This window comes from Nelusetta ayraudi, unplaced genomic scaffold (assembly GCF_046127955.1).
Source record: "Nelusetta ayraudi isolate G7.1 ecotype Tasmania unplaced genomic scaffold, CSIRO-AGI_Nayr_v1 ptg000008l, whole genome shotgun sequence".
Classification (NCBI taxonomy): domain Eukaryota; kingdom Metazoa; phylum Chordata; class Actinopteri; order Tetraodontiformes; family Monacanthidae; genus Nelusetta; species Nelusetta ayraudi.
Window position 1 is genome coordinate 5,556,541 of NW_027466058.1, and position 16,049 is coordinate 5,572,589.

Sequence of the window (16,049 nt, forward strand, 5' to 3'; positions counted from 1 at the left end):
CACTATGAAAGCCAATGCAGCGGACCAAATTGCACGACCTTTGACCCCACGAGACTGGCTCTAATTAGATGTGTAACGGACCTGCTGAGAGAAAGCACCCTCTCGGTCTGCAGCAGGTCAGTGGTGCCTGAACATCCCCGGCCCCGGGGAGCAGATATTAACTTTACTGACAGGAAGAGAGCCATGTCAGTCCCATGAAAAGGTGGCCAAGGGTCACAGGCACTAGATGAGCCATAGAGATAGATCCTCACTGGGCCCTGCTCCGTCTTTCTCCCACTCTCACAGGGCTCTCAGCGGAGCCACTTAATGGCGGCCTGCGCTCAACAACACCCCAGAGCAGGTAGGGACAGGACATAAAAGTAAGTGAGGGGGAGAAACATCAACATGTCGACCACAGATGACTTGCTCCTACTGTGGGAAATGCGGCCGGGTCTGAGTCATGACGATGTCTCTGTGTGATTTATTTAGTTATTTAGTTTTCCTTTTATTTGCGTCTTCTTTCAATCATACAGTGGTTTTATAGAAAAATGCAGGTGCCACATACCTCCATAGCGTTGCTGGGCAACGCATCTGAGGTTGATGTGTCGCTTCAGGAAATTGGCAACGAGTTTGAAGTTTTTCCCTGGGGGAAAAAAAGCAAAAAATAAAATAGGTAACAGTTCATTTCTCAAGGTGACATCGAACTTGCAGGTGAGACCCTTAGGAAGAAAAACACACAAATCAGGTCATCAGGTTTCTTGGACTAAAGCTGCTCTATTTCCACCACCTAAGACATCTGAGCACGTTGACTTTGCTACGCTTCCTCCTCCGCTAGCTCTCATCAGCTTCCGACAACAACGCACACGGAGTCAGGCCACCGTGAGCTTAGTCATAATGTGACGCTCATTAAACTGACCTCCCAGGCCGACACAAGCGCGCAAACCACCAGCCAAAAGGCCTCCGCTCAGTTTGTCATGGAATGTTTTTCATGGTATGCAAGATGCACTGGGCAGAAAAAGTGGCCGCTTGCCTAATCTGATCGGAATTTGTTGACTTATAGCACGGCTCTGGCTAACACGCTATCCAGTTGTTCTTTGTAAACAGGACAACATTGCTGGGAAAGTGGAAGAGCGTGCACGCCCATCGGTGCCCTCTTTCTTCGCTGTTCCAGTCGCAGCGACTGAAAAAAAGTCCCGCTCCGCTTGACTGAACCTCAATCGCTGCCCTACCTTCTTTCCCCTGAAACGATCACAGTCGTTGAAAGTGTCAAAATATAATTGAACTTTTTGTTTTTTCTTTACTTTACTTCAACAGCACTCACTCGATCAATTATGTGCCTGTCATTCTTTGAAAAAATCCAGACTTTTTCACTTCAGGCTCTTTGTGAAGCTTCTGGAAAATTTCAAATATGCAGCACCGCCAAGTTGGGAAAAAAAAAAAAAAAAATCATCTTTGTGTCTGACATTTAGGAGAGGGAAGATTTGCACATTTTGACAATAAGACTTCAATAAAAAAAACTTAAAAAAAAAAAACTCCTGTGGCCCCACTAAGCGCTGACCTACTCCCAGGACAAATATGCTGCACATACACATTAGTACGATACATTAGTACTGGCCTGCACACAAGTAAGGTGGGTGTGGGGAGGGGGGGGGGCAACAACTGATATCACCGCGGCGGCGAGTCGCAGCGTCTAATTAGCGACCGCAGAAGGAGCAGTCTTGCGATTCTTGGTGTAATGACATGCCATTACAGACACTCTCTGCCACAAAACTGCCACAGGTAAGTACTGAGGTTTGCTGCCCAGTGATTGATGGCACCTCCTCCGCGCTTTCTTTGTTCCTGCGCTGACGGGCCCGGCCGTCCGCCACTGTCTCCCTCCTGCTGCCCTGCGTCGTTTTGCTCCTCATAACTCCATAAATATACAAATTACACAGCAGTCAGAGAGATGTAAGTTAATAACGAAAAAGGGAAATTACATTTCAAACAAACAAACTTCGGTCTGTCGACTTAGTATCATAGCGCACAATCAAATTGAGCCCCATGCAAATTGGATTATAGTAGGATGCGAGCGGGTTATTAAGCCCTTCAAATGCAGGCCCTTGTTTCTGGCTATGGCACAAAGCACTTGCAACCAATATCAGTGTAAACGGGCTGCAATTGTTATTTGCGTGACACGTTAAACCGCTTGTCGGCAAGCCTTTTAAAAATAAAGCAGTTGCCAATGGTAAAAATTTGCCAAACGGCTCTGCTAAAGCTAAAATTTGATTCTGAGATTCTGATGAAGACTTGTCGTGATACGACAGCACTTGTCTTCGTTAATAATACCATTTATTAAGCTGGCACATCTCAAAATACACCAGGGTTTAGCTTTCCAAATAGAAGATGATCTTGCCAGCTTATCCCATGTCAGTAATCATTACTTTGCCCTATTATTTTTCCTTCTGGCATCTCACAGGTGACTTTACTCAGCTTTACCGGGGAATCCCTGTCCTGCAGCGAGAGCCTCAATAGAATCGCTCAGGTAACCAGTGCACTGTTCTGCTGTCAGTGGGCTATTATTATGTTGGCACTGTACCGCATCATATTAAATTTGCAATAAAAGGACCACTTTAACTTTCTGGGTGCCATAACTTCCATGTGAGCTCATTCTCATTTGATCCAAACTGTTTTTTGTTTTTTTTTTTAATCTACAATAACAACAATTAAGAAAATAAGAAAAGCGGCAAATGCAATCTGCATAAAAGAGCACTCAGTATTTTTATTGCGAACTCTGGGCAATTCAATTTCCTCCTCCAACATCAGCCAGCCGTTTTCAAGATTAGCTTAGTTTAATGTATTGGATCTGTTTAATGTTTAAGTTTAATGTTTTGCTGCAGTACCACTTGTTGCCACACACAGCCTTGAGCATTCAATGCACAGGTTTTTAAGATCCTCAAGATCCTTTAAGGTTCGTCCTTTGAATATGTACAGTAAAGAAAAGAAATACATTTTACTAGTTAGGCTAGCGCAATTTGAATTTACTTTTTTATTTATGATAAATTTGCAAAAACAACGGTATGATGTTATGAGTATTTGTGAACGAAGCAGCATTCCTTTTAATTCTAAATCTGATGTTGCATTATTCTTTAAATAGCAGACATGTAATCATCCATCTCTCATTCTGGATGACTACCAAGAGAGGAATGCAGATCTGTATCTCTGTTTTCTCTGCCCGTTGTGGGTTCAAGAGGGGACCAGGAAGCAAGCATCTTTCACTCCGTGCTCATGTTATGTTTTTTTTTTTCTTTTAAAGAATTGTTGATTTAGTTTGTTAGACTCTTTAGCCTCATGTCTAGCTCACAACTATGCTCTCGGCTTTCCCTGGTGGGTTGAGCTTGCCAATTCCCAGGACAAGTTTGAAGGGGACGTCTGGACGCGGAGTTGGGAACCGTTGCAACACTGCGGGCCAGGACATCAGCTGTTGCTCCAACTTTATAACGTCCTGCGCAGAGCATGGTTGCTCTTGGCCCGGTGCCCGGGCTCTCTCGTGCTAAGCTTACATTCATGTTTCTCTCTCACAAACAGCTCGCTGGTGCCTCCGCTGGGAACGAGCGGCCCCTTTCTGTGGCAACTGTGGCTCGCAGCGGTGCAATGCCCAATTGGCCGGCCGGAGATTTCAAAAGGATTTCATCTGCGCTTCCTTGAAGGACGTGCTCTTGCTTAATTGTTTTGAAACTGGATGCAAAACATAACGTATGGAATCAGAGAGTTGATCAGTCACGTCAATACGGAAAAACCGCTCGTGTGGCAAGTCCAGCACTATGCTGAAACACATCGGCAAAAAAGTCTCAAGAAGGACTGCAGCGCTGTATTTTTAAAGCACGCACACGCGCGCCCGTCCACACACACTCGCGCGCACGCGCACACAGACACACTGCAGCTTTCACCGCTTCCTGGGAAAACAATGAGAGGAAAGAAAAGTCAACAAACCAAAAGGCATCCATAGTGACTGGGAGTGTAAAGTGGAACAGACAGGGGTGAACTGCATTCAGCCAAGGTCAAAGGTAAGCCCCATGGAACAGACTTCATTAACTTCAGCCATATCCTGAGGAGATCATTAAAACACAGAAATCGTGGCCTACTTCTCCCAACCATCCACATTCCTGGAAGCCTATACTTTTGTGACTCCCGCAGGACTCTGCAAGAATTTCAGCTCCGCCATTGTATTCTTGTCTGAGCGTTTCGATTTTGCCTCCACGCGGTCATGTGCATATTGTCACTTTGCACTTGCCGCTCTGGCTCCACGGTAATGAGAAAAGGTCAACAAGGTTACAATGGACACGGTGAAATGCAGCGAGTACCTGTCTAGCAAATGCGAACCCTCTTTCGCAGAATGAAAGTGCACAATGACGGCAGCGAAAGATGGGTTGTTGCGTGGAGAATTGCAAACTCAGTCGCTTACCTAACATAAAACAGTACGTTGGGTTTGTTAAGTGTGAAAAATTTGCGATGCGTCTGTAAAAAAATGGATCATGCTCACCTAAGTTTGAAAAGAATATTTAGTATGAGTGGAAAAAAAGACCACAAGTTTCCACAAAAAAAGAAAAATGCCCCATGGGCTGTGGCTCCATGTGCTGATAACACACTTAGATTCTACCAGCGTGAGTTCACGATGAAGATCAGCTGCACGCACACAAACACAGTTTACAAGTAACCTCATTATTGCGACGCATGCATCGGCAATCTCTAATCGCTTCCCATAACCTCGTTTATCACTTTCAACATATCTGAGGCGTGCACTGAGACGCGGTGACTGTATGTCAGGACTGGATTTCCCACGCAAGCCCCTCTCGACGAACAGGAGTTGAATCAGCAGGACGGTCAGACACCAGCGCCTGAGAATCCTGCTCTTTTAACATCCCCACTTTGATGTGGACCCCCTCCCTCCGTCCTCAAGTGTGGGCGGAGAGTCGGAGCTCCGAGCGAAGCCGAGGGGTTGTGCTGCACGGGATGAGAGCGCATGAGGAAGTTAGCCCGCGTGTAAGTGGGGGCTTTCCTGGAAGGACATCACTCTCTGTGTCCAACCAGAGTCGGCGGCTGTAGCCTTATCATCCTCGCGCAACGTCCACCTGAAACAATATTTTCACATGAGTGTTCAATTTAACATTTGGGTGACCCCTTCATCGCAGTTACAAAATACGCCGCAGCATGCTAGCTCAGGCCAACCCATAATGCAGCATGTGACTGAGAGTGGTGGGGAGCGCTGGAGCGCGGCGCAATTATAAAGGGAAAAATATCTTGTTCTCAGGCACACAATCGGAAGGCAGAAATGAAGCAGCACGTCACAGCTAATCAGCATTACAGCTAAATTAGCAAGAAAAAAGTGGTCCGAGCCCAGCAACTGTTTGTGCTAAAAGAGCATTCCAACACAAGGATGATGCTCAGTGCTTGTGTTGCATTGAACTAATTGGATAAATGTTTGTGCTGTTGAGTTACGCCCATGTAAAGTGTGAGTCAGTCCCTTCTCAGAAGAATTCCCAGACAGTTAACATTCTGAATGAACAGGACTTTAGCATTTAGAGATTTGAAACAAAACCTTTCTAAAATTTGTGTGCGTTATGCAATGCACCAACTGTAAAAACAGGCATTTCTTTGACATTTTCGTTGAGACTGCAGTGTTGCCGTTGCTGTTGTTGTTGTTGTTCGCACTGGCCCGCAGGCTACCTGCAACAAGGGCACACACAGGGCTCGGCAGCGCATGACACACAAGCCCCACTACCTTTCAAAGTGAGGCAAAGAGCAGAGGGAGAACAACAACGGTGTCCACTGAAACACTTCAGCAGCTCCTCAAACCAGGCGGCGTTCCGGTCAGGCTGAACACTTAGCCCGAGTTCAAGAGCGTGCTTGCCATCTCCCAGACCAGATTGCGGTGAAGGCGAAGCAGTCACATGAATGTGATCCATGCTCAAGCCCTAATTATATGGGAAAAGAGTGTGGTGTGACAGCTATGGCGCGGATTGCGGTCGGGTCCTCAGAGAGTGCAGCTGACCCTGAGAGGGGGAAGAGAAAGTGAATAGAAAGAGGAAAAGATTGTATGAGAAGAAAGGAGAGGAGCGGGGAGAGGGAAAGGGAGGGAGGGTGAAGAGAGGATGCCTGGATGTACACAGAAAGGGGATGGGGGGGAGGAATTGAACTGCGTGCACGATAATGCAATAATAGCAAAGGGGGGCTAACTTTGGAGTCAGACTGTCCGGTGCGTTGCTGCTGAGTAAGGCCAGGGGCTTTCAGGAAGATTTAAAGAGTACAGCAACACCACAAAGTACCAAAAGGAAGGGGGTTGCCCAGCAGGGGCCAATGGTGGGAGGGCAGGCAAGAGGAAAGGGGTTGGCTGACTGGCTGGCTGGCTGGCTGGCTGGCTGGAGTGGCTGCACTGATCGGGATCCATTTCCAGCCTGGGCCTGGAATTCCTTTGTTCCTGTCACAGGTCTCCATTTCGCCCTCGACTTAATCCCGGCCTGCCTCACACCCAGCAACACAGAGCGGGGCAGGTAACACTGCCACCAGCATGCCTCTCTATTTACAGACCAGAGCCACATAGCAACCCCTCTCACAAGCTGCCATAGCTGTGAGATGCGCAACAACGGCGTTGGCCGCGTGCGTGGCCAGCGCGAAGGTGCCGACGTGCATTGCTTCCTCTCGATGGCCCTGTTGTTTATCTTTGCGGCTTTCACACACAGGAAATCGCGTATAATCCCATTCGACTTCGTAGTGTTTAGGCACGCGAGGAAGAGGAAGACCCTCAGGGAGCCAGAGCAGCCAAATAAAGCCGACGCGGCGCCGAGTGGCACAAAGATCACAGCGCACATCCTTGGCATTCTTGTATAGGCGGGAGACGGTCGTCCGTAAACACATTCTCCATTCTCCACATTCGCCAAAAGCTTTTCCAGCAACACTTGTACTTTCCCTCCAATGGCCGTAGCCAGGCCGCCTTAAGCCCCCTTCATGGGGCTGCCAAAGGGAGTCAGTGGTACACTGTGCAGCACTCGCAAAGCCCTCTCCCACGGCTATTAGTGACCATTCATCTGGGGAGCCTGGGAAAATGCCTCTCCAGCCTGCTGTGGCCATGGGGAAAGAGGCTGGCAGGTGTTCCCTCCCCCTAAGCCCTGGCACCTGTGCGCAGAATGGAAGAGGGGAACCGGCGCTGCCGCGGGCCCGCCGACGCGCTCTCGGTGCCACTTTGCCGAGGCCCGTCCCAACTCCACTGGCCCGGCTAGCGGGAGTCTGAAACAACGGGGTCCTACGTACCTGGGCTCTGCCTGATCGTCGTATCAATACTGGTGACGGCCAAAAGACATCTGGCAATGTGCTTTAGCAGTTTTGAAATGGCGCATTAGCTTAATCCGTGTAAAATTGGCCTTCTCGGTTTACACTATACACACATAACACAAAAATACACACGTTACGCAGCACAACATCAGTATGCCCCCCAGAGGTAAAACAATAACGCGGAAGAATGAAAGCAAAATCAAGACAGCAAACAGACAGCGATTTATGTAAACACGATGGGATTAAGCTGAAAACACAGCGCGTAGTGTATAATCACAGAGGGCCACGCTAGGAATTGGCCCAACTGGCTTCTTATCTGCAAAAGTTGGGACATCTTCTTCAGAGACTGTGTTGGTTCTCTGGTCTCCAGGCGCCCGTCACTTCGACATCGCGCATCCGTTGAGAATCTCTTCCCGAAAGTACAGAGGAAACCATGGCAATTATTAATCCGTATTTACGATGAGAAACATGGGCGTGTTCAGCGCCGACCTACCAGGGAGACTATCGCCCGAGGCCTCTCCCAAGCTCCCCCGTCCCCGCGCTTCAAAACTTGCACATGTCAATTCTGTTCGCCCGGAGCCAAGACGTTTGGTGGGAAAAATCTGCTCCGTCCATGTCTTTGAAAACATAAATAAATCACATCGCTATGAGATAATCGTGTCTCAAGTAGCCTGGATGAGGAGGGGAAAAAAAAAAAAAAAAAAAAAAGGGAGGGGAAGTTGACAGTTGGAAACGGGCCCGTGCAGCTGATATCGGAAGAGGTGGTTTGGGATATTTGGGTTTGCGTTGGCAGAGGGCGCTACGTCAGCCCTCCGCTGATGTGTTCGCTGGTGCGGTGCATCACAAACATAAGGATCTGCAGTGACGGCACTTTGAAATGGTCAAAGCCGCTGACGGCTCCTCCGAAGTGCCGACAGCGGAGCCGGTTACGCTGTGCGTGCCGTACGGTGGACGGCAGAAAGCAACGCCCCCAACTGTGTGATCTCACGTTGGCACCAACTCAAACGCAGCCTCGCAGCCTCCCCTCCAAATCCCCACCTTCCCACAACATCCCACACATAGCGCCGCACTCCATCCGCCTATTCTCGGCCCCAGACACCTCTTCTCTCATAGGGGCGACTGCGCTCGCGCGTTCCTGCTAGCGCACGCATCACTCCGAGACGTCCGGGCTCGGGTCGCCTCTCGAGCGGCGTAATGCCGAGCGCGCCGGGTTCCTCTCGCTGACATGGATACGTGCGGAACACGCCTGCGAGCATCCGCTCGGATCCCCGTCCAGACAGACGGAGAGTCCCTGCGCGGATTAGCAGGTTAGCGTTTGACCTGCCAGCAGCAAAGGATGACCCCGACGCTTAATACCCACCCGGAGGTTTACTGGTTTTCCCTCCCTCAGCCTATAGTCTGCCCTCCCTTTCTTTCATACCCTCCCCTCACCTGCTTACTTTTCACAGGCACAGTGGCCTTCCTTTACGGCTCAGCCACCTCCCTAACATGGGACTACCAAGAGACCAAGAATGTCATTACACTCACTTAAGACCTTTAATAGGGGGGGAACAGATGAACTGTGCAGGCTTGCCCGAGGCACTGCACCTTTTCATGTTCCGAGAGGGGAAAATTATATGACATGGCCCGGCGTCATGTTCCGACGGTTGCTTTCCTTTTTATTTTGGCAAGGCGGTCGAGGAGCTTAATCATTTTTACATGCATTTTTCACTGGTGAAATACTGATAGTCCCTTGTTCGCACAGTGGGGGGCGTGTGTGTGTCTGTGTGTGTGTGTGTGTGTGTGTGTCTGTCGCCTGTGACTCTGATCTCCATCATTAGTGATGTCTCTCCCCCAGTCTGTCATGGGTAACATGAGACCGGCTTTACAGTAACTTTACACTGTCAGCCTGTTCACACCTAACCCCAGGATGTATCTCCCAAACACTCTGTCGCCGCTCTGGCTTTTCACCATCCGTCGCATATGAGCGATGTGCGTTCCGGAATGCCCCAACCCGCACTCGTAGGTGGCTTGTGCACTTATAAGAAACGTGACAAAAAAGAAAAAAAAAAGCTGAAAACATGCACCTGTGTGAGAAAACCAAAACACACAACGGGGATGCAATGCACTGCGCTTTGTGACATAGGAGGGGGAGTTAGCGTGAGAGGCAGCGCTGCAGCCGCAGGAGAAACTTTATGGGGCCGGTTGCCCTGTAATCCCACTCCCGCAGTCAGACCTGCCCCGCTGAGCGAGCCCAGTTTAACTGCCCTTAACTGCTACCTGTGACAAACCTGTCTGCCTGACAACAGGCAGCCGGGGTTCCTCTGAGGCCCGGCTTACATGGTGTTAAAGGCATGCGCGTGGGTGGGTGGGAGGAATGCACCACAAATGGAAATGGAGGGATGTATCGGATTTTGCCGCGTGTGCGATGCACTGATTTATATTTGCGTGTATACTGTATGTACAGTGCGTTTTGTTAATTCTGGCCGCGCCAAGCCAACTGTTTTACAGTAACGTCGGGTTTGTAGGTTGTTGGCTAATTTAATAACCAACTATTTTCTTTGCCAAGGTAAACACTGCAACCCGAGATAAAAACTCCCGTCAAGTCACACCCTGGGCGTACAAACCACCGTGTTCTAACTGGTTGTGTTGTCTTTTCTCCCACACAGCTAAAGGGAAAAAAAAAAAGGTAGCATTGAAATACATTCAGGACTGATTTGTAACCCTCACTCCTACCCTTGCATAGCCCAGCAGGGCCACCTGGTTGCACACGGCAATATCTCTTCACCAGGATCCCGGCGGATAAATAATGGTTTTTAGTTGACAGCCAAAGCTAACTGTCCTACTTATTCATAAGCTGATGACAGCCACACCTTAGGAAAAAAAAAGACTGGAACTACAGGGATGACTCACTGAAAAGGAACTCCAATTTAAAACCAAAGAGCAGTTTGGGCTGACACCCGATACTACGGCGAGTAAACACAATGAGACGTTAGACAGAGTAATGTCTTGTCAGCCAACCAGCTGGGAAAAATGCAAACACACTGTATGGTTGAGAGCAACAATAATCACATCCTAACAAGAGCAAAACGGCGCAAACACAAAAAATAATTGGAATTATTGTCACTGTTGCCCTGTATATTTTACTTTTTGCTTCATGGAGATTACTGTGCACCCTTTACTTTTCTGCAGTGTGCATTTTAAAGGAGGCCCATTATGGCTATTTCCAGATATAATCATTTCATTTTGGTGGTCTGCTTCCAACAATAAGCAAAAACTTTGAGCTGTAAAGGCCTACTGAGTCTGAAGAGGTTGTTTTGGTTCTCTTCCCACCTCCTCTATCTGCTCCATCCACTGCAATAACTAACTCCCATGCGATTGGCCAGGTGCTCACTGCTAGTGCTAGCTAGTAGGGATGGCTACTAGCTCTCACGCAGCCACGTCTCGCCCAGAGGTGTCTGCAGAGGTGTTGTTATGATTATCAGGTCGGTTTCTCGCATAGAAAGTCCCCCAAAAATCCACACAGCTCGTTTCAGTGCAGTACAATAATAATAAAACATAACATGCAGTTTTCATTATTTGTACTTGGTGTATTAGTTTACGTTCCAGTAACATGAGACATAAGACATGCAGAGACATGCAGAAAGAGTTGAAGAGCTAAAAAAAAGAGTCCGTTTTTCTTAATAGGACCCATTTAAGTATTTGATGGCATCTACTTTTATGTTTTTCATATGTGTTCCAAGTATGCCAAGTCGTCACATCATAGGCCATAATCGTATGTTTGTTTTGTTGAGTCAACCATTAACTTTGATGAAGCACCCTCGAACTTCATCATGTTTATAAAATACTTTTTAGCCTCAGCAGTTGAAACATGTCTGAAAATATGCAGATTTTCAGGGGCATGTTTCTTGTATTTGAGAAATCTGCAACCTAAAGAGTAACTATATATTACAATATATAAAGTTCCTCTATTGCAGTCTGAAATGAAGTGATGCAAAGTGTAAAATGAAATAAAATTGAAGGTAAAAAGTACATAAACTTTAAAGTTACATTCAAAACACTGGTTACCTTTCACTACCAAAGCTGAGGCAGGTGCCAGCTCCTTCTTCTGTTTGTGTTGTCTTCTGTTGTGAAGGGAATCTGCATACTGCTGAACTCTCTGGTCTACAGTGTCCCGAACCAGGGCTGTAACCTCCTATAAGGAATGGGCAGGTATTAAAGCACAGAATGCACTATCCCTGTTTTTATTCCCAAGTCTTTTTTTAAGCTTCTCGACTCCATTGTCTTGCCCTTTGTTTGGGGGGGGGGGGGGGGGGTACAAATCACATAAGATTTCTAAAAGCCACCTTCAAAAATCTAGAGAACTTGGGGGTCTGGGCCTGCCGTGTTGCATGCACTACTACTGGGCTGCCAATGTCAGAGTTATGGTGTACTGGCAGTATGGCTTTGAGAGAGTGGACAAGCTCATCCTGCCTCCTTGGGTAGCCATTGAAAAAGGTTTGGCTAGCAAGACTTCTCACCCTGCTCTCCTCTTCTCTCCCCCAAGGCCCTGTGCAGTCTACAGGAAGGATCATTCTGTTCTGTCAAACACTCAAAGGATTTGGAATCAAATTAGAAAAGGTTGTGGGCTTCTAGACCTGTAAACACTCCAATCTGGCAGAACCATGCTTTTTTCCCCCTTCTCTTAGAGACATAGCATTCAGAGAGTGGAGCAGGATGGGTATTGTTAGTCTAAAAGATCTTTGTTTTGATGGACACTTTGGCTCCTTTAAACAACTGCAGTCCAAATTCTCTCTTCCAAAATCTAATTTTTCCAGATACTCGACAGGTTACTGGGCTGTATGAATCACCACCTGAAAATACAGCTTTAATAAAGTCTCTCCTAGGCCATCCCGAAGCAAAACACCTGATCACAGCAATAGTTGGTTACTTCTCAAGTACTCTGGATTCGTCAACTATTAAAATAAAACAAGCCTGGGAGGGTGAGCCGAGTATTGAGATTGAGGATGAATCATGGGATGAGGTAATGGCTAATATTAAATCCCGCTCAATTAATGCAAGACTCCAATTGATCCAGTACAAAATAGTTCATAGATTGCATTACTCTAAAGTCCGATCGAACAAATGTTTTTCTAATCTTTCTCCACTGTGTAATAAATGTAATGCAGCAGAGGGTACTCTACTACTGCACATCACTTCTGGACCTGTCCGAAATGACACAACTTTTGGTCCTCATTTTTCAGTGGTTTTCTTTGCCCTTTAATATCAATGTAACACCTGACCCTGAGACTGCTCTGCAAAAAACTGGATTGTAACACACGTACTGCTTTGATTCATGGTATGAGGATCGCTAAGAGATGTATCCTGAAACTCTGGAAATGGAAATCGGATTCAGCTCCCAATTTTGAGTCTTGGCTGAGGGAACTCATCAGCATTCTACATGTGGAGAGACTGAGATACGAACTTTCCGGTAAGCCCCTGAAGTTCTTTAGGATATGGAGCCCAGTGGTAGAGCAAATGAATGACCAATGATACTCTCTTTAACCACCTACCCTGATTGCAGACAGTTGTACAGTGGAGTATGAAAATGTTGTAATTGTATAATTGTAATGCCCCCCGGCCCCTTTGTTGTTGTTGCTGTTGTTGTTTTGGTCATTTACTTTCTTATTACTGTGTGTCTTGGTCACTGTCCTGTTGTTCCCTTTTTTTATGTAAGTTAATTGAAAATTCTTATAAATAAAGTGTTCAACAAAAAAAAAAAAAGCACACAATGCACGGTTAAGCGGAGAGAAAATGATAGAAACAGGTGGTAAAAAAACAAAAAAAAAAACACTCAAGAGCCAAAAAGCAGAAACCGCAATGCAGCTGCACCAGCGGTTTGCTGAGAGCCGATGACAGTTTTGCAACAATGAAAACCTTAGACAAAAGAATACATAGAAGGCTCAAAGTCATTTCGGATTCCACGGCGATGTTCCCTCTTTGAAAAGACCCCCCGCAGACGAGGGCCGATGCATTCACTCGCACGCTTATTCACGCCCACTCTCTCCTCTCCCCTGCCCCCAGTTTCTCTACCTCGACGCGGTCCGTAGTAAACCAGCTGGCGTCCTCTCCGCCGCCCGGGGGCAGAACGTGGAGATCCACCAGCACGGCAAAGTTCCCACACTGTAACACAAAGAGGAAGGACAGCCACAGGTTGCTGAGGGGCATTGGGGCTCACAGACAACAAAGGAAATCGGGAGTGTGGGGTGATTGACAGCGAGACAAACCACAACGACCCCCTGTGTCCCGGAACATCACCCCAGGCCCCTGGCGGGAGTCTCCTCCCTCCTAGTTCTCTGTCTGGCCATCTCTTTTGCAATCCGGGGGGAAAAAAAAAAGAAAGAAAAAAAAAACACTCTGTGGCCAATTTCACTTACCTCAGCTTTTAAAAAGATCTCATTTAAGAGCCCGATTAACAGGGCAGTGCAGAAAAAATCTAAACATGCACTACAAAGGTGAGTGTGGACACAATCAAAGATTTCTTTTATTAGGTGCTTTCAGACTGCACACATCTGCAGCAGAGCGCCACATGCGCTGCAACTTTCTGGAGCGGCGCGGAGAGCCCGAGCAGGGAGCTGCGGAGCGGATTCCTGAGGCACCACGTCATGATGTCACTGACAATAAGCTACGAGGGACAGGCAGGCCAGAAATGCCGCGGCTGGTTAAGTTGCTGTTACATCTTTCTCAGGGCCAAGCCTGATTATGGCTTACACATGAGCGCAAAAGCTGCGCCGCGAGAGCAGAGCAAGATGGCTGTGTGTGGGTCTCGTGTGAACTTCGCCTCTCCCTGGACGAGGATGTAGCGGACGGGCCGGGACCACCCACGGCACGACACGGTGGAACAACAAGTACTGCCCTAAAAAACCCAGAACGATAATGCAACAGATTTCCAGCTCATGTTGTGGAGCAGGAGAGAGGAGCTTAGTCATTTAGCAAAGAGGGAATAGTTTTGCACACTAAAAGCATTGTTTCGAGCCAGGCCCGTTCCCCTGGGCTGAAGTATCGCAGACGGGATGACTAAAACTCTACGACCCAGACTTTGAGAGATGCTGGTTCCATCCCCTTCTCAGGGATGATGCAAGAGGCGGAATAAAAACTGGGGTTTGTTGGGGAAAGCCCGGGCTACTTCTGTCCAAATTCTTGACACAGGCTTCCAGAGACGGCTCTCGTTTTGTTTTAGGAGAAAGGTGGCCAGAGGTTGCTTTTGAACAGAAAAGGAGAAATGAAAACTTTGACTAACGATTAAAGCTGGGCCCGGGGCTTTCCTCGAGTGAAATTTAATGGATAAGCACCACCTTTGATCAAACAAAAAAGCTGACAGATCATTTTTTTCTCCCCCCCTCGTGGGAGCATTTCTCCTTTCTCATCAAGTCGCTGCAAATAATAAGTGAAGTGGAGCCGCTTCCTTGGGGCCTGAGCGCAGTCCCGAAACGACAGCTGTGGGCACGCTGGATGTAAAGCAGTTCACTTTTTACTGCCCTTCGCTGTTCGCTTGATGGAGGCATTCCACACATGCGCACGAGTATTTCATGCCGTTTAGTGGCGCGGTGGAAGCGCGGACTTGTCCGCGCCGCACAAGTCAGGGGGTGGGCAAAAAATAAATAAAAAACACCTCGAAAGGGAGCGGTTCCCTTGCAAAAGTTTGCAAAAAATATGCAAATATATGCGGAAAAAGAGAGCAGTGCCTCTCCACTGGTGGATAATGTGCAGGCTGCCAGTCACGATTCAAGTCATCCCTCGACGTTAGTATTCTCTCCATCCTTTGCCCTTTGTGTCACAGGAGATCCATGGATGACTGCTGGTGTCAGCTGACTGCCCCCCAACAGTCACCAGTGTGTGTGGGGGGGGGGATCCTAGCAACACGGGCTAAGACCTTGTCAATCAAAACGCAGGGCAACTGGGATCGACCGCAGCGGTACCACGGGGTTGGACTTGACACATGGATGGTTGGGAGGGTGTGGGGGAGGTGGGGTCTACCCAACATCAGGAATTCCGTGACAGTGATTTATTTATTTTTTTCTCATCAAGAAATAGCGTAGCTTTGGCCGGCTAACGCTGCCATGCAGCTGCGGCAGAGGTTTTTTTTTTGAGTGCGAAACCTCGCACGTGTTATCTTGCCAAGCTTCGGCAAAACTGCTTTCAGCGGGTCTGAGCACTGCGTAACCAATCGGCATCCTTTCAGTTGCGGCCAAAAGCTGGAGGGCAACTGCTGAAAGCTGCCCCTGAAAAGACAGAAAGAAGCTGCTGCGAGTGGAGCATCCGCTCAAGAGGTTAGCAGCAGCAGCAGCATCATGGACAACTGGATGGCTCTACTATCTAAGCTCTTCATAGTCAGCGGGATATGTGAAAGGAATCCGACAGCCGGTTCTTTGGCGTCTTTATCATATATATTTAGCATGCCTGCATGCCAGTGAATCACAAGAACCCAAGATCAATCTCCAAGGGTGGACGGCTGAAAAAACAGGCAAGCTAATGCCCTAAAGAGGAACACACAAGGTTAATTCGATCAATATCCTGGAATGAGGGGAGCAGTGTATGGAGCCGTTCACTCCTTATTAGAGACACAGCATGGTAAATCCCCTAAAGTGGGTTTTCTGAGCCTCTGATAGAGTCTGTGCTTTGGGCCCCAGGCCAGACATCTAGCAAGCCTAAGACTAACTTCCTTTTATCACATTAGAGCAGCAGACAAGCAGCAACTGGGAACTGGACATTCATGATAAACGCCGGCCTACCGCCTTACACAAAAA

General features: G+C 47.8%; 1 protein-coding gene across 1 annotated transcript in view; it reads right to left on the reverse strand.

Annotated features, from left to right (window-relative positions):
* The window catches only part of slx4ip (SLX4 interacting protein), a 33,729-nt gene that overhangs the window by 12,276 nt on the left and 5,404 nt on the right, over positions 1 to 16,049 (reverse strand). Inside the window, 3 exon segments of the mRNA XM_076018919.1 lie at positions 545 to 622; positions 11,332 to 11,458; positions 13,336 to 13,425. Of these exon segments, the coding sequence (XP_075875034.1) occupies positions 545 to 622; positions 11,332 to 11,458; positions 13,336 to 13,425 (295 nt within the window).